An 18,102-nucleotide genomic window follows, 5' to 3' on the forward strand; every position below is an offset into this window, starting at 1 on the left:
GGGGAGAGAGAAAAAAAAGGGGCACCCAAAAAAAAAAAAAAAAAAAAAAAAAAGGACCCACACCCACCCTGCAAACCACCCAGTCATGAATTCACCCCCCCCCCACCTTCCCCCTTTGCCACCTTGTAGTCTCCCATTCAGAGCCAGTTCAGCACCCAGTCTCCACAGCAGCAACAAGCGGCGACTAATTACTGTAAAACATCTCAGATTACTTTTCAACTCACTTCTAGCCGTTGCAACCCCAAGCCTTTAAAAGAAAAGGAGAAAGAAAGGCTGGGAGCAAGCACCGACCAGAGAGAATTCAGTACTTTCTATGCAGTTGGCATCGCAAACCAAAGGAAGGACCCCTGTGGGGAAACTCTATCATGCCAGTTAAAGGAGTAACAATATTTGCCTTATAAATGTCAAGCCCTAAGCTGAGTGTGTACCAACACTTTCAAACAACCTTAACGTCACAGTTTTTAGCATTTGTGTTGAATTATTTTCAGTGTTCTCCATCAATTTGTAGGAATCAACTGAAATATCTGTGTTGGGCGTTTGCAGAGCTCAGTACCCCGATATATACAGATGACTCGTCTTATCCGCTTTATTCCTTCCTCTGTCTTTCTCCAGTCAACCATTTAATTCACCTATTGACAGATCCACCAACTGCGTACACTCAAACAGCCCACACTAGGTTTTTTTTTTTTTTTTCCAATCTGTCTGTCTGTCCAGAAAAAAGGCACCGGTATGCAGAAACATAGATTTATAAAATAAATCTCAGTTTTGGTTTTGATTCCCAGCCTGGGTGACCAGACAATGCGTTTTATATTTTTATATTTTTGCAGACCTCGCTCCCTGCATGTAGCCCTCTCTCCATGTCTGTGTATCAAGTCATGTAATTCATAATCAATACCACTTCCTGTAGTGTAAAGTGCCTGCCATGTTACATGTGAATGGGAAATGTGCTTCAGCGTGTCGATGCTAACGTAGTTTGTTTCAGCCGGACATGGATGCAGAGTCCTGATTTATGTGGTTTGGGTCACATGATCTTATATAGCGCACCACTATTAACATATAATCTCCTACAGCATGCTGCTGCTGCAACAAGAACCAAAAAGTGTGTTCCGATGAATTATTTTCTGAGGCTTGTGTATTTTTGTTGTTGTTTGCAACCAAAAAACGTCTAGTGACGTTTGAGCAAAAACTGCTTCTTTCAACAATTCCTACCTGTTTTTTTTCCAAAGTCGTAAGGTAATTCCCAAATATTAGCTAAAGTAAGCTAATATCACAAGGTAAAAGCTAAATATTATTTTAAAAAGCTAAGCATTAGCATTTCAACCTAAAACAAAAATACACCTATTATATTTACATTTGAATTAATATAGCTTAAAATATAAGCTTATATAGCATATATTAGTTATGTATGGCTAATAAGCTAATATAGCTTATATTTTAAGCTGCTTTTACTAGTTTATCACATTAAACTCCCTTTAAACTACTCATCTTAATTGTCCAAACACAACATATGTTATGTGTTAGTAGTGAAAACCGTATTAGCAGATGCTAACATCTACGATATACCTGATCTCAACCAATCAGTGCTAAGGAAAATAAATGGTGGTTCTGGATTGGCTGTTTCACAAATGCCAAATACTCTTTCAAATATTCAGATATGCTCTAAAATGTCCGTAAATTAGCTAATTTTCCGCAAATAATTTGGCTCTACATTCCACACAAAAATCTGTAAATAGACGGGGGTCCCATTGTACATTGAAGATTTTGAGTGAAAGATAAAATGTGAACAAGTTCAAGTGGTGCAGATATTTTTGCAGGGTGCATCAGCTAACAAATGAATCCCTTTTGTGCTTACATGAGCTCTGAAAGATACAGGCCCCCAAATCAGTGGAGTTCCTTTCGGGTAACTTGAAAGGCTCATGTCTGCAGCCATTTAATGAAAAAAAAAAAAAAAAAAAAAATTAGGCCAGTGCTCCCTGTTTGCCCATTCTTCATGTGAGGGAAGCTGGCAGAGGTGAGGCAGCGCTCTGCCAGGAAAACATTGCTGTGGAACCACGACACATGGTCTCTGTTTTAAGCGACCTACAGGCCTCCTCTGCTCTAATCAAATTTTGCCAAAAAATCTCATCTCAGCTTTATGCAGTCGATGCACAGGTCTGAAAATTGAAAGCGGGCTTCCGAATTAATTCGATTTCAAATTAGCTTCTGCTGGGACCCCAAATCTGATCACAAATTCTTAATTTTTTTTGCTTGTTCCCCCCACCTCTCTCTCTCTCTCTCTCTCTTTTTGCTGCCTTCGGTATGAATAAGACCTCAGCGGCTCCGACACTGAACATGGTAATTAGCCCTCTTCAGGAGTAATGAAAGAAGAGGAGGAGCCCTCCCTTTTTTTAGGGTCAAACCAGAGTCACCATTCAGCACGTACACCGTCATTTATCACCAGGAGAGGCTGCCCTCCATGAAGAGCCAGTGAAAGGCTGATGGGGCTTCCCCACTGGGTTCCTCTGGACCTCCTTCGCTGCTCGGATACTGGAAATCCTGGTCGCGGATGAAAGGGGGGCACAGAAAGAGTTTAACCTACATCGTCGGCTCTGCATTTTTTATTCAACCCGTCCCCAGAAAAGGCGGAATTTAAATCCGTAAATCTGTGGTTTCCAGAGAACGGGACAGGCATGGGAAACAAAAAAAAAAAAAAGAGGGCCCCATTCCAATGAAATGGGAGAATAAAACAAATCCGAAGGGAGAGGATCTAATCACAAAACGCAAATTTACTTTCCCCGTAAATTTGCGTCACCTCAGTGGAATTTGTTGGTTGTTTCTATAGTTTTGAAAACAGTTCCCCGATCCGTCGGGTTGGACGCCGCGTCAGGGAGCAGGGCCGCTGCTTGTTAGCTGTCAAAGATGGAGACGGCCGGATAAAAGCATGCGATACGTCAGTCCACACCCAGGATCTGTTTGGTGAATTGTATTTACACAGATCATTAAGGAGCTGCAGACTAGAATCAGTGAAAGCACAAAAAAGGGTCTTTATGAGGAACCTCATCACCAGGGAGGGAAAGAAAACAGAGGATGAACTTAACTTGTCAGGAAATTTCATCTTTACCTTTCATTCCTTAGTGTAAATCTTAGAAAATGTTTGGATCTTAGAAAATGTTCCTTTTTTTTCTAACAATAATCATTAATTGTTTTCATTCCACTTTACAATTATGTTCAACTTTATACAGGACATAAAATCCCAAATAAGCACATTAAAGTACGAGTTGTAAAATGACAATATGTAAAAAAAAATACCTATTACAAGAGGAATTCATATATTATATCTGGAAACCTCATTTGGACACATGTGTTTTAATCACACCCAATACTTAACTCCCATCTATTACCAGTCAATATTTTAAGAAGAGATTTACCATGATATTAATATAATTTATTTTTTAAATACTATTACAATTTGCCTTACCAGCTAATTTTTCTCTACAGTCTTTTCCGTGTTTCACTTCCTTGATGAAACTGAGACACTTTGGACGTTTCGTAGTCTTGTTCTCTCTCGACACATTGCAGCTCTGAGCTCATGTTTGTCCCACGGTTTGTGGGAAAGATGTAGCAGGTGTGTGACTCCCCTGTGTGTCGCAGCGAGGTTTGTGGGTCTGCCGAGGGATGTCGTCATTCACGCAAGCTAACGAGTCCCTCTGGCTCAGACTGTGACCAGCAGAGCTGCAGACTCATAACATTACCGTGACAAAGCTCTGTGCTTGGATGCAGCATGATGGAGACGGTGCAGATAAAGAGGCAACCACTGTATTTCACACTTTGAAATACCAAAGCTCTCATTTTTGTTTTGAAGCAACGTCTTTGCACTTTACATCCATTCCTGTGGAAGCGGAAATGTCTGCACATGTAGCAGATAAAAATGTTTGACTAAGAAGATGCAATGTTGAAAAGGATCTTTGGGACTGAGGTCACAGGGATTTAAACGAATGCAGTATTCTGTTAGACCTTTCCTTGCAATTGAAAAACTTAAACGCTGCAGCTTCACTATAGATACATTTAACTTGTAACAGAATTTTTCCGTCAGTAATAAAAAATATTAAATTGTCCCGTTAAGAATTTACCAAGGTAAGCAGCAAAACCTTTCACAGAAAATGTCTCCATCTTGATTCTCACAGGATTCAACACAGTGCATACTGACCGGGGTCGGAGGTCAGGAGTGGGACACAACATCAAACCACGTGAACGCAACAGTGGTCATAAAACTTAAGTGATCTGAAATCATCAAAGACAAGACGCACAATCACTGCACCACTCCAATCTACAAAATAAGCATTATGCTTATTTTGTAGATTGGAGTGGTGCAGTGATTGTGCGTCTTGCTGCACTACCAAAAGGTGTCCACAAGGGGACTTTTTATTTTGTTTCTCTAACTGCAGTGTGTCCTCTAACACACCACCTTTGTGAGAATGCTGGGAAAAAGCTAAAAGCTTTTTAGTTTTTTCCTGACATTCACATAAAAATGACATTTTGGAGGACCCAAAATTGTTTTTGTAGGGAAAAAAAAACAAGTTACAGCTTCTCCCTCCTGTAGTTGTGTGAACAGTGAAAAAGCATCTTTTATGAAAATCCTGACGTATTTTCGCGAACTCGAACCTGACTTATAACCTCAAACGGGTCAACTACAACAATGGTGGACGACGCTTGTGATTGTGCTGCAGAAACTGTTCTGCAAAGTTTTACGAAAGACTCCAGTTGCTCTTTGTCGTGGGCTATTCTTGTTTCCTTTTTGTGTTTACCGCTAACCCGGTATCCTTTTCCTTCCACTTTACAATTATATTACGTCCCAATAAAGACATTTTTGAGGTATGTATAAAAAAAAAGGGTAGGAATATTTTTTGCAAAACACAGAATAATTTCTATTCTTAATCAGTTTGGAGGTGACAATTCAATACACCCCACAGTATGGTGCTGCCAGCACCATGTTTCATGTTGTAGATGGTGTGTTCAGAGTTATGTGATGTACTTTGGTAGAAATATCTGCAGTACAACCAATAGATTATGACAATAATGGATTTTTTTGCAACCCTGTCAGTGATAGGACCAATGTTTTTGACTCAACAGTATTAACTCAGTTTCTGGTAACTACGGTAACACTGCTTGCTACAGCATCAAATATAATGTTGCCATTGTCACCATGGCTGCTCGCTCAGAACGCCACTGAGGTGTTTACCGAGGCCAACAGCATAATGGCCGCTCCCAGCTGTGACGAGTCTCTACAAAACAGCGGTTATAAATAATTGCGTTTGCGACCAATAAATACCTACGTAGTCAGATCTGAGGAGTTTCACTGAAAAGATCCGGCTTTTTTTTTTGTTTTGTTTTTTTTCTTCCTGCCCTCTAGCCTCTTTCTCTCATCTGTGTCTGATGTCTTTTCAGTGTGCTCGATCATGTGTGCAGAGGCCCTCCAGTGCCAGGCTCTTCTCCAGCCTGGCTGTCCAGGCCAGGCACAATGGAGCCCGATTCCTCCGTCCCCTTCCCCCCCCCCCACCCTTCCACCCCATGGGGTAAAGAAGTCTCCCTGCAGGAACGGAGAAGGAACGCCATAGAACACTCATGAGTGTAAACTTTCACATTCTCTTCGCCGTTGTTTCAGCAGACAGTTGAAAATGAAAAATGTTATCGCCGAAGCCAACTCTGCTGTAGGTCAGTGGCTTTGCTTCCCAGAAATGTTTTACTCTCGCTGGAGCTGCGTCTCCATTCCAAACGAATCCCATAAAATGGCAGTAAAATGAACAAAATCTTACATAAAGTAAGGTATGAAAAAAAAAAAAAAACCCACAAATATTGAAGGACTGGACACAATAGCTGGCTTTTGACAACTAGATGTGTGGTGAAAGAGAGGTCAACCATCACTACCGTAGACACAACTGACCCTTGAGTCCAGAGTGGGCAGCATCTTCTCCATACTGTTGAGCCACTGCCTTACTGCTCTGATCTGACCCCTGAACTCACACTGCCATTGGCTCAAATCCTCAGCTTCCGTCCTGGAACAGAGGAGAGAAGACGCAGAGTAAACAAAGAAATTAAACATTTTTGGTCAAAATAATATCCCTTATTACCAAATCAGCTAAAAGATCTCATTTGGTAGGAATTTGTTCTTTCTGGCTAAGAAGCGCTTTTCACAAGTGTCCGATGAACCAAAATGTTTCATTTGACGAATCCGTTTTGAAGTCGAGAGATGTTTGAACTGTTTCAAGTTGAGAAGATGACATAATGAATGTTTTAGAGGAGCATACCATGTTTTCTGATCCTGGGACGTTGGTGATCCAGTCAAAGCAATCCCCTCGTCCTGAAACAAACAATGTGGAAAGTACAGTGCACTGGAAAGGTCACACGATGACCACAAACTGTTCTTATCGGGATTTTATGTGCTAGACTGACACAAAGTAGTGAATAATAGTGACTTGGGAGAAAACTGATGCAATTTTTCTTTCTTTTTCTTTTATGCATTGGAAATTTGGACCTGCATTTGTATTCACTCACACCCCACCAACACCAGCCAGTACTTTGTAGTACCACTTTTTTGTTGCATCTTTTTTGGAGTCTTTGGAGTACGCCTCTTGTAAATCGACACTGATTTTTATTTTTTATTTTTTTACCTGTTCCTCCTTGTGAGATAGCTAGAGGATAGAGAGCATCTGTAGACACCATTTTATAAGTTTTCCAAAAGGCTTGCAATTGAATTTAGGCCTGAGCTTTTTAACATATTAATGTTCATACATATAAACCATTCCACTGGAGCTCTTGCTGCATAGTTAGGGTTGTTCTCCTGCTGGAAGGTCCAGTGTTGAGTCTTTTGCAGGATATGACAGGATTTGTTTTCTCCACAGCATACACCACTTGTGACAATGGTCTGTTCCGGGTAAAGTGCAGTCATGTAGCACTTTCCATCGACTTCAAAACTGCATACATTTTGTTCACTTTTTTTTTTTTTTTTTAAGAGTTGATAGAAATACACTCCACAATTCAGATTTTTATTTGAAATCTAAAGTAAGCATGTATTTCCTGTAAGGTATATACCTCACCTGTTGTCCAAAGACTGCTGGTGATAAGCATAAACCCTCTGCAACCATCCAAGACTGAGCAGGTATAGACTACGACTGTATTGATGGATAGATGCACTTGCCTTAATCTCAAAATGCCTTAATTCGTTTTTTTTTTCTATCGCATAAAGTCTCAATAAAACAGCCCGACAGCTTTTGGTTGAAATGATGCTGTATATCTTAAACACTGGTGGTAATTGAGGTCTGTTTGTATCGGCACAACTGTTCGACACTGTGTTGAACTTTGTTTCATGCTTTAAGTTTTGGGGCGGGATCATGATTCTCTTTGCTCTTACCTCCCTGGCAGCTCCTGGGAGGGAAGCAGCTGCATCGGAGTAGTCAAGGGAGCTGAGGGAAGAATTCAGTGAGGCAAATTCCCCGTTGCTTCTGGCGACAGGATCCTCCATCAAACCAGGGGGCTAATGTTGGCAAAGAGACCAGAAAATGTTTCCGCCCAAGACGCTGGTTTATGCGTTTCTAAATATTTCTTAGCTAATTATAAAACTGTCAAAATTACACTGTTTTAAAGCAAATTATATTTTATTTTATAATAGAAATGCAGGTACACTTTTTGTTGGCTCATGTTTATATTAACAGTAGAGAAGGGATCATAGTAAACAGCTGTTACTTCTTTTAAGACGAGTCAGCCTCATACTGCCCTCTTGTGGTCATTCGCTGATTTTCCAGTTCAACCGGTTTAAATCACTGGCAAGCCATTGAGCTAAGATGCAGAGACTTGACCAATTACTGAATGGAATGTGAACCTCTAAATTACTACATTAGAAAGATTTTATTAAATTAATCATTAAAACTGGAGTTTATATATGTTTAGGATTTGAACATGTGTCAACTGTTGCAGTCAGATTTCATGTGTAAATTTTTCATGTTCATTCTGATGCATGAATGACAAGAGGTCCTGTTCGCATATTTATTTACAGCATGTTATCTTCAAATACAACAAAAATTCTCGTTTTCGTTAAAGCAACATTTGCCCCCCCCCGCCCCCCCAAAAAGCAGAATCAGCTTGTGATGCTAAAGTTTAGTGAATTTAAAAAAGAAGATTACATTTGACAAAATGTTTCCTCTTAATCTCAGCAAAGTTAATAAAACATGCAAGGCACATTTATAACAACAAAAACATGTTTAAAACAATGTAAAATGATGCAAAACAGAAATGCATGGTATGGAAAAAACAAAACAAAAACAAGAAGCAGAATAAAACTTGTCTTTTCAAGGTCGCTGTTTTAAAAACATCAGATAACAGGAGTGAATCTGAAAGAATGTATACATTCATGCTAATGAAATTATTGACACTTTGGTTTAACTGGATTTATAATAAATCAATTAAGATAAGTATAACCAAAGCCAAAAATGTGCTTTTATTTCGTTGAAGTGTCACAATTTCAAGTAAAGTCTGTTGGTGCAGATTGTGTTTATGGGAGAGGGTATTTATTTCAACATATTCTAGAAAAGAAAAATCACTATTATCCTTCAAGTAAGAATAACATGCCAAAGGCACACAACTAGAGAATGTTCGTAGAAAAATGGCATCCCAAGATGAAGTTCACTCAGTCTCAGTTTTCCTCAAATGTGACACGTGATGGTGGAAGGAAGTGGATCTAGGAACAAATAAAATGATCATGAAACACAAGCAAAATAAGCCAAACCATGCAGCAAATAAAAGGGAAGAAAAACAGAAAACACTTTTGGATTTTTGTTTTCCAAGCATGAATGCTAATAATGTCTTGTGAAACTGCTGAGCGTTTTACCTGTTTTTCTGTGCGAGGGTGACACTGACACACATTTCCATCAATAACACGCGAAGTGTGCACTCTGGTCAACTGAGTATCCATGCTAACGTTTTGGAATCTGATTGACTGATCCATCTATCGAAAAAGAAGAGGTCGAAGAACAAAAAGCTCTATTAGAAGTCTGAAAAGTTGAGTAGACACAATTTACAGCAGTAGCCCATGAGATGGGAAGACACACGAGCGAAAAAGGCTTTGAGATATGTTAGAAATCAATGAAGGGAAACAAAGTAATGAAAATAAAGAATGAACAAAAAATAAAAAATAAAAAATTCAACTTACAAAAGTCAAAAATCAGGCAGCTCTGTGAAGGGGTGCAGGATTGAGTGTGTCATCATCTTGGGATTTAGCTGGAACACTTGACTGATGTTCAATTTGAGATACCCACAATTTAGAGTTTGCACAACAACAAAGAAATGTACTCGTCCACTGATTACAAAATGCCAAAGGTAATGACAACGTGGAACTCGTTTCACAATGAATGATTACAACGGTCGTTTTCAGTGATGTATTCCAATAGTGTTTCATTTCGTAGTGTTTTAACTGGTATAATTGGTGTCATTTACTGGGTACAGTGTACGCATAGAGAGAGAAAAAGAACATCAATACATACTCTATACAAACATTTCAAAGTTTCAAAGGCATCCATACATTTTTAGATAAAAACCATTAAAACTGTGTTGACATTCAATTTGTCATTACTACCAGTCATAAAGTTATAAAACAGAAAAATAATCCACTAAATGACTAACAGCTTTAAAAAGGAAAAACAAAATAATAGTGGAAAAATTGTTTTGTTTGGTATGCATACACTATATATTAGTCTTAGAAAGCACTAGTGTACATCTATTGAACACTTGTAAAAAAAAAAAAAAAAAGAAAGCATAGTCACTTAAAAACAGCAGAAATATCATGCTTTGTTTTGAATTCTGTCTTAGAAAATTTTGACTTGTTAATCTGTATTAAATGATTTTGATTTTCTGGATTTTTGGTGACGCATAATTACACCCTCATAAGAGAGGCACCTGTTGATACTGTTACTGTTCAAAAGAAAAATATATATAGGAAGAAATCCATAGCTTAGGCAATGTTAATTTGACCACATGCAATTATGAATAAATAAATTATACTTTTTTTTACTACTGTAACTATTTTTTCCTGTTAGAAATGCATCTATAAAGTGCATTAGTACTATTGGTTCTTAATCAAAATGTGTCAGGAACAGCAGGAGCTAATCAATATCTGCGACTGTAGCTGGATGTAGACGTGAAGGAGGAGGATGAGAAGTTCATGCTATTGAACCCTGAGCCAGCGTCAAAGCTGCCTCTCCTGGACCCAGATCGGGATCCGGTTCTTGAGCCGGTCCGAGAGCCATATGCAGATCCAGAGCCACTGGCATTGTAGGGACTGTAGAGGCCTTTGCTAGATTGTGAGGAGGCCTCCAAAAGCCTTAAGCCGCTTCCCTCCTCAACCATGCTTCTTTCCATGGCATCTTTGAAAGAGATTTTCAACTTGGTTTTTGGGCACGTTAGATATTTTGAATAGGCACTGACATCCCTCAGTTTTTGGGCAGTACGAGCATCGATTGTTCCTTTTCTGATGGACTCATCCAGAGACACTCTGCCTGTGACATCGGGCTCAATAAGTCCACCTGTCAAATATTGAACCTCAAGGAAACGCTGACCAGCCTCATAATATAACCAGCCTTTCTTCAGAGCTTGGGAGGCTGACATCTTCACCTTAGTTCTGGGGTCTTCAAATCCATTAAAAGCTTTCTGTGCCAGGTTGAGACGATCAACCATAACCTTATCAACCAAGCCTTTGTCTGTAGCTTCGGTAACTGACAACTTTTCCCCACTTGCAGGGTCAATAATTCCTCCTGTGCAGGCTTGGGCCTCCAGTAGCCTTTGGCCTGTTATGTTGTCCACCAGGTTTCTATGGATTGCCTCAGTGATAGACACTTTCTCCAATGTGTCTATGTCCAATATTCCTGCTACGGGTCCTGTCTCTTCTGATGGGTCATTCCATATCACGGCAGGTGGTTTAGTGGATGGTATGGGGCTCATGGAAGTGGAGTAACTGGAACCAGTGGTGGAGCCAAATGAGGATGAGCGTGAACGGGAGCCTCCCATGCCTCCAGAAAGCATGTCAGCAAACTCTGTAATGGACAGGTTCCCAGCTCTGTATTTATCAAGAGAATTCTGATCAATGTATCCACGTGAAATAGCGTCATCAATGTCATACTGCCTGCCTGACCTTCTATCAATGATTATGGATTTGACAGAGCCATCAGAGGAGGTCATTGTGATTTCCTCCCATTCACACTCCTGTTCCGAAAGCTCCAGGTACGTCTGGTGGTCAATGAGTCCTTTGCGGTAGGCCTCATATACAGACATTTCTTTGCCTGTGTCTGGGTCTACAATGACAATTCTGCGTTTACGGACAGATGTTTTAGAGGAGGTTTTTCTTTCTCGCTTCTTTTCTTTCAGTAGCAGAAGCACCAGGCCAGTATCAGGATCAGTAATACACCTCTCCATAAGTTGGAGGTAGGTTAGATTTTCTTCAGTATTGGGATCAAAGAAGCCTTTGGTGTCATCAGATGGGTCAGTCAGAATCTCATTCATTTCTTCGTCAAAGAAACCACGCTTGTAGGCTATCTCAACTGGTAAGCGATGACTTTCTTCTGGGTCAATAATTCCACCAGTGGCAATTTGAGCTTCTAGGAGACGGATGCCATGATCTTTCAAGATGAGTCCCTTTTTCATGGCCTGGAACAAAGAGATTGTCTTGCCTGAATAAGGATCTCTGTACCCTGTTACTGCACGCTCAGCAGAGAGAAGTTTGTCTTTGAATTCTGGACCTACAATTCCCATCTTTACAGACTCATTTACTGTAAGTTTAAGGTTCTTGATTGGATCAATGACATATCCTGTGGCTGCCTGAGCCTCAAGAAGTTCAAATGCAGTGCCTGGTCTTATCATGTTTTTCTTCATGGCCTGGTAAATTGATAGGCGTTCTTTGCTCGACTCCAAAAACACTCCAGCAATACAACCTGTGCCCTCAAGGTATCTTGAGAGTCTATTGCTAACTTCCTCCACTGAAAGAATGCCTTCATTCAATTCAGTGACAGTCTGCTGATCAATAATTTGTGAGCGAATCAGCTCCTCCATTGTGATCTGTTTTCTCAAACCCTTGAATGTTAACCTCTTATCTCCCAGGGAGAGTAGTCGCAATCCACCCTCAAGCTTGCATCTCTTGAGAAGCTCTGCATATGACAGTTGTTCTTCAGTAACAGGATCAATGAACCCCTTGACACTGTCTGTGAGTTTCTCATTGGTCTCCTTGTTGATATAACCTCTTTGCAAGGCAATGTCATCTGGAAGATGGAACTGGAATTCTGGATCAATGATACCTCCAGTAGCAATTTGAGCCTCTAGCATTTTAAGGGCATAATCCTCTGGAACAAGATCCTTTTTCATGGCCTGGAAAAGAGATATGACCTTCCCACTGTATGGATCCTTATATCCAGTGACAGCTCTTTCAGCTGAAAGTAGTTTGTCATGGATCTCTGGTCCAACAACTCCCTTACGAACAGCTTCATCGACAGTGAGTGTCTCGTTCTTTATTGGATCAATAATAAAGCCTGTTGCAGCTTGTGCCTCTAAGAGAGTAAGGCCTATTTCTGGTTTAATAAAACCTCTTTTCATTGCTTGATATATGCTCATCTTGGAGCTCAAGTCTGTTGTGACACCAGCGACACAGCCTGTGCCATAGAGATACTGTTTAACGCTGGTCATCTCCATTATATCACAAATGTCTCTCTTGCCCTGTTTCAGAAGGTTGTATGTCTCAAGATCAATGATGCGGGCATTGTAGAGCTCCTCAATAGTTATCCTTCTTCTTATAGTCTTATATGACAATGGACTGTCATGTATGATAACTTCTCTCTGCTCCATTATCTCAATTATAATGATGATCATCCGTTCTTTAGTGATTTTACCAGAACGGTATTCTTCCAAGAGTTTCTGCCTCTCATGCTCTGGAAGCAAATTTGAGTTCATGACATCCCACAGGTTCATTGGTTTATCGGCAAGCCCCTCAATTGGAATGTCAATTTGGGTGTTGGTAAGATCACTCTGGGTTTGTTCTTCTGTATAAACATATGTTTTTTCCACGACAGTTGGAGACTGAGGTTTGGAGAGTGGCAGGATATACAGGCCTGTGTCTTTATCTTTTTGGCATTTGTCTTTAAGTTGCTTGTAGCTTGCATTTTCATCAGTTTCTGGATCTGAGAAAGGCTTGTTGTCGTCTGAAGATTCAGACAAGGTCTTGGCAACTTGCTTACTGAAAATGTTCGTCTGGTATGCCACATCAGTTGGGACCCGGTGGCTCTTTACAGGATCAATGATTCCACCACTGAACATCTGAGCTTGCAACAGGGGGATGGCATGTTCTTTGAGTATAAGATCCTTTTGCATTGCTTCATAAAGGGAGATTTTCTTCCCAGTGAATGGATCCTTGTAGCCAGTGACTGCTTTTTCTGCAGAGAGGAGTTTTTCATGGAGTTCTGGACCAACGAGTCCTGCCTTCACTGCCTCATCTACTGAGAGACATTGGTTTTTTACTGGATCTACAATGAACCCAGACGCAGCCTGAGCCTCAAGAAGCAAAAGGCCAGTGTTGTGCCTAAGGAGTTTTTTCTTCATAGCCTGATAGATACTCATTTTCTCCTTGGTAGGCCCCAGGTATATTCCAGCAATGCTCTCAGTGCCCTGGAGGTATTTACTGACATTTGGATTCTCGCTGACTTTTTTAGGTGTGGTTTTGCCTTGCTGAAGGTGGTCAAAGGTTGTTTTGTCAATTATTTTGGAGTCATACAAGGAGTCTGCTGGAACATGATCTCTGAGTCCCTTAAAGCTGGACTGTTCCTTTTTCTTAGCCTCCTTCTCTTCCACAATTGTGATAATGATCTTGATAAGCTTTTCAATTGTAACTTTTCCTGATCTAAATTGTCTAATCAGTTCGAGTCTCTGTTCTTCAGTGAGATAGTCAGAGTGGATAATTTCCCATAGTGTCATCTTTCTGCCCTTGAATGGCCCACAGTCAAGCTCCACAGTTGCTTGTGTCATAGCGTCTTTTGTTTGGGCTTCGGTGTATGTTGCTTCTTCTTTATCGTTAATTGCTTCATCACTAAGTGGAAGAAGCTTAAGACCAGTTTTTTTGTCTGTAACACACCTGTCAAACAGCTGGGAGTATGTGACATTTTCTTTTGTGTTTGGATCAAAGAAACATTTAGTTTCATCACTTGGACTGCTTAGACGCTGTTTCATTTCATTATCTAAATAATTTCTCTTGCAAGCAACATCATCAGGTATACGATGGCTCTTCACTGGATCAATGATGCCACCACTGGTCATTTGGGCATCAAGCAGTCTGACACCTTGTTCTTTAGGAATGAGATCTTTCTTCATTGCTTGGAAAAGAGAGACTGTGTTTCCAGTGTAAGGATCTTTGTAACCAGTAACAGCTCTCTCGGCAGACAGGAGCTTTTCATGCAGCTCAGGACCAACAACCCCAGCTTTGACAGCCTCATCAACAGTGTACTTTTGATTTTGAACAGGGTCAACCACGTAGCCTGATCCTGCTTGAGCTTCAAGCATTTTCAAAGCAAGCCCAGTCCTCATCATGTCCCTCTTCAAAGCTTGGTAGAAGGACATTGTCTCTTTGGAAGAGTCAATAAGTACCCCGGCTATGCAGTTTGTATCCTGGAGTGCTTTGTGAACTGGTTTCATTGCAGAGACATCCTTGACTGACACATTTCCTTTTATCAATTTGTTGTAAAGATCATTATCGATGACTTTGGATTCCAGAAGTTCACTGGCAGGAACAGATGTTCTTAAACCATCAAAGGTTATTTCCTTCTTCTTCTCCTTCTCCTCAGCCACAGTGATAACTATCTTAATTATCTTTTCAATGGTTATTTTGCCAGTTTTGTACTGGCGGAGAAGGTCTTTTTTCTGATCTTCAGTAAAGTACTCTGAGTTGATGATCTCCCAGATGGTGACAGTTTTACCCTGGAATCTTCCGAATGGCACAGACACAGTTGTTTTGTTGAAAACATCTTTGGTCTCCTCTTCTGTGTACATGCTAGAGCACTGAGCAGCTTTTTCTGTAATTGGCAGGAGTAACAGACTGGTCTCTGGGTCAGCAGTGCATCTTGCCATAAGTTCAGAATATGTTAGTGGTTCCTGAGTGCTTGGGTCAAAATATCCCTTTGTGTCATCTGATGGTTTTTCCATAACCTTATTCATTTCTGCATCATACTGTCCCTGTTTATAGGCGGTTTCATTGGGTACGCGGTGACTGTTGACAGGGTCAACAATGCCACCAGTGGCGAGCTGGGCTTCAAGGACTCTTATTGCATGGTCACGTTCTATCAGACCTTTCTTCATTGCTTCGAAAACAGAGACCTTTCCACCAGTGTATGGGTCTTTGTAGCCAACAACAGCCCTTTCAGCTGAAAGCATTTTGTCATGTAGTTCAGGGCCAATCAAACCTTCCTTCACTGCCTCATTAACAGAAAGTTTCTGATTCTTTATGGGGTCTAAAATGTAACCTGTGGCAGCCTGTGCTTCAAGAAGAATCATGGCTGTGCCAGGGGTAATCATTTTTTCCTTTGAAGCTTGGTAAACAGACATCTTTTGATTTTTTGGTGTTAAAACACCAGCAATGGCATGCTTTCCTTTAAGAATTTGCTTTAGATTGTCAGCCTCACTAAGCTCCTGAACTGTGGTTTTGCCATCTTTAAGCTTGTCAAAGTCCTTCTTAGGTAAAAGACCAAGGTCATGGAGTCTGCTTGCTGGTACCTTTTCACGGATACCATCGAAAGCTAGAGGATCTGGTCTCTTTTCTACACCATCTACCATATCAGCAGGAGCTTGGCCATTGAGAATTGTCCTTGTTATCTCAATGGTTTTTAAATGTGCATGTTCTTTGTTAGCGTCAATGTCAGTTTCAAGCTGTTGTAATTTCTCACGCAGTTTTTGGTTTTCTTCTGCAAGAAGTCTTTCTTGCTCTAACTTCTTTCTCTCTAGTTCTTGCATTTCTTTCTGCTTATTAAGCATTTCTTGCTCTGCCTCTTTCTGTTTGTTGAGTGCTGCATCCATAGTAGCCAGAAGGTTCTTCTTCTCCTCCTCCATCTGCCGTTTTTGGCGTTCCTGTTCATCTTTGAGAGCTTTTGCCTTCTTGACTTCTTCTTCAAACTGACTTTCCAGTCTCTTTTTCTCTTCTTCAATTAGCTTCTCCTTCCTCAATAGCATCTCCTTTTCAGTCAAGAATGTCTGTTGAAGCATGGTCTTCTCATGTTCAATTTGTTTCTGTTGTGCATCAGCCATCTAATGGAAGAACAGAAAAAAGTAAGTTACTACAGGTTTATGGCACATATATTTGCTTTAAAAACATTTTTGTTAATAAATCTGTAGTGAACAAGTTTTGTACAATGCACTCTGCTTATGCATTAGAGGATCAGACTACATTTTTACCAAAGCAGACCATGTCTAACATTAAAGGCAAGACGGAGAAGAAAAGTTTGAGGGACTTTGAAAGTGAGGATGAGGTTGTGAGGATTTCACATGCATGAACTATGGAATAAGGTGCTTTGCTCTTGGTTTAGATCCGCCCATTTCCCCAAATTTAAATCGTTTCATAATGGGGTTTATCGGATTGTTTATTGTTATCATGGAAAATGTTTCATCATCATAGAATTTTGATTTATCAAAACAATCACAAATACTAATTAACTTTGTATGGAAACCCCCAAAACTGGCAGTATTGTCAGAAATGTTATTTATTTTGTATTTTCTCCACTATTGGTTACATTGGCACATCAATAAATATCAATAAATTTGAAAATATGATGAAATGCAGTTACTGTGTGGAGTTTTGTATTGCAAATCACACTTTTCCCGTCACTGGTGTCCTGAAGATATCAATTTTAAAATAGGTAAGTTTTTAAGTTCAGTGTTTTACATTTGTGGCCCGTTGAATGCTTTGACCTACAGTTGCCTAAAAAAGACCGGAAAGAGGTTAATACTTTATTGTTGGCTTATTGTTATTATGATACATGCTAAAAATATTGTGATTAATTTAACATCCTTACTGCCTAGCCCCTTTTCATAATTTCACAAAAACCAATGTGTTCTCTGTATAGTTGATACTGTGTAGTTTATTCTTTATTTTTATAAATTGGAAAAAACCAACCTTGACTCTAAAAACTTAATATAGTAACTACTTTAACTCAGCAAGTAACAATACAGATGACATAAAAAAAAATAAGAAAAAATGCATTTTGTGAACTGATGAGTTTAATTCATACATACTAATATGATAATTCATACTGAATTATCATATGGATAACCTTCCTAAAGGCAATTGGGTGTACTCAAGCTTATTTAAGAATAATAGGATGAACCTTTTGGAATATAGAGTGCTGTTTCATTAAATAAATAAACACTAATGTCCCTATGAAATAAAAACAAAAAAATACATTAAAAAAATATTTTTTAATCGGGGGCATATTTTGTCAGTCATCATTCATTTATTTAAGGACTTTTGTATGCATGTCATTATTTATTAATTTCATAATGGTGTTTTACTTTGTGACATTTATTTTGTAAATGCCACTTTACATACTTCAGGGACGTTTATTTTCTTAACTAATTTTTTTTTTATTATTTCAGGCTGTTTTATTTCATGTTCTCATATTGAAATGAGGGGGCGGAGTTTTCTTTGTGGGTGGGGTTTTGTGCAAACTCCGCCCCCTCATTTGTATATAAGAACATGAACTAAAGGAGCCAGAAATAAAAACAGTTTTTAACAAAAAGCCCATGAAATATGTAAATAAATAAATACATTTATATTGAATAGCTCCGCATTTAGAAAATATGGTTTTATAATTACTTTGTTTTTATTTCATGGAGACGTTTATTTTGTAGCTGGTCATTATTTATCATTACAGTATATATTTATTTACCGTATTTTCCACACTATAATACGCACTGTATTATAAGACGCACCGTCAATGAATGGCCTATTTTAAAACTTTTTTCATACATAAGGCCCACCGCATTATAAGGCGCATAGAATAGAAGTTACAGTAGAGGCTGGAGTTACGTTATGCATCCACTAGATGGAGCTGCACTAAA

General features: G+C 39.5%; 2 protein-coding genes and 2 long non-coding RNA genes across 22 annotated transcripts in view; all 4 read right to left on the reverse strand.

The window, feature by feature from the left end:
- The window catches only part of macf1b (microtubule actin crosslinking factor 1b), a 44,194-nt gene extending 35,990 nt beyond the window's left edge, over nt 1-8,204 (reverse strand). The window contains exons 1-3 of the mRNA XM_015055704.1: nt 7,388-8,204; nt 6,285-6,337; nt 5,921-6,032 (exon numbers count right to left, since the gene is read on the reverse strand). Of these exons, the coding sequence (XP_014911190.1) occupies nt 5,921-6,032; nt 6,285-6,337; nt 7,388-7,498 (276 nt within the window). The 5' untranslated portion in view covers nt 7,499-8,204. The remainder of the gene's footprint in view (nt 1-5,920; nt 6,033-6,284; nt 6,338-7,387) is intronic.
- LOC106961751 (uncharacterized) lies at nt 6,582-7,378 on the reverse strand. Its single transcript, XR_001427834.1, has 2 exons — nt 7,312-7,378; nt 6,582-7,244 (listed from the first exon to the last, which is right to left on the reverse strand). It is a non-coding gene; the product is annotated as an uncharacterized LOC106961751 (long non-coding RNA).
- Nucleotides 8,205-8,449: 245 nt separating the features above from the next.
- Nucleotides 8,450-9,354, reverse strand: LOC106961749 (uncharacterized). The gene is made up of 3 exons (XR_001427832.1): nt 9,182-9,354; nt 8,861-8,977; nt 8,450-8,710 (listed from the first exon to the last, which is right to left on the reverse strand). It is a non-coding gene; the product is annotated as an uncharacterized LOC106961749 (long non-coding RNA).
- Nucleotides 9,355-9,874: 520 nt separating this feature from the next.
- Nucleotides 9,875-18,102, reverse strand: part of plecb (plectin b) — a 94,153-nt gene continuing 85,925 nt past the window's right edge. For 16 of the 19 annotated variants that reach the window (XM_015055699.1, XM_015055697.1, XM_015055695.1 and 13 more), the window contains one exon: nt 9,875-16,293. In XM_015055699.1, the coding sequence (XP_014911185.1) occupies nt 10,135-16,293 (6,159 nt within the window). In that variant the 3' untranslated portion in view covers nt 9,875-10,134. The remainder of the gene's footprint in view (nt 16,294-18,102) is intronic. The other 3 variants (XM_015055688.1, XM_015055687.1, XM_015055698.1) reach the window with 1 other exon arrangement.

This window comes from Poecilia latipinna, unplaced genomic scaffold (assembly GCF_001443285.1).
Source record: "Poecilia latipinna isolate Pla-1442-1.1 unplaced genomic scaffold, P_latipinna-1.0 Scaffold1331, whole genome shotgun sequence".
Lineage (NCBI taxonomy): Eukaryota > Metazoa > Chordata > Actinopteri > Cyprinodontiformes > Poeciliidae > Poecilia > Poecilia latipinna.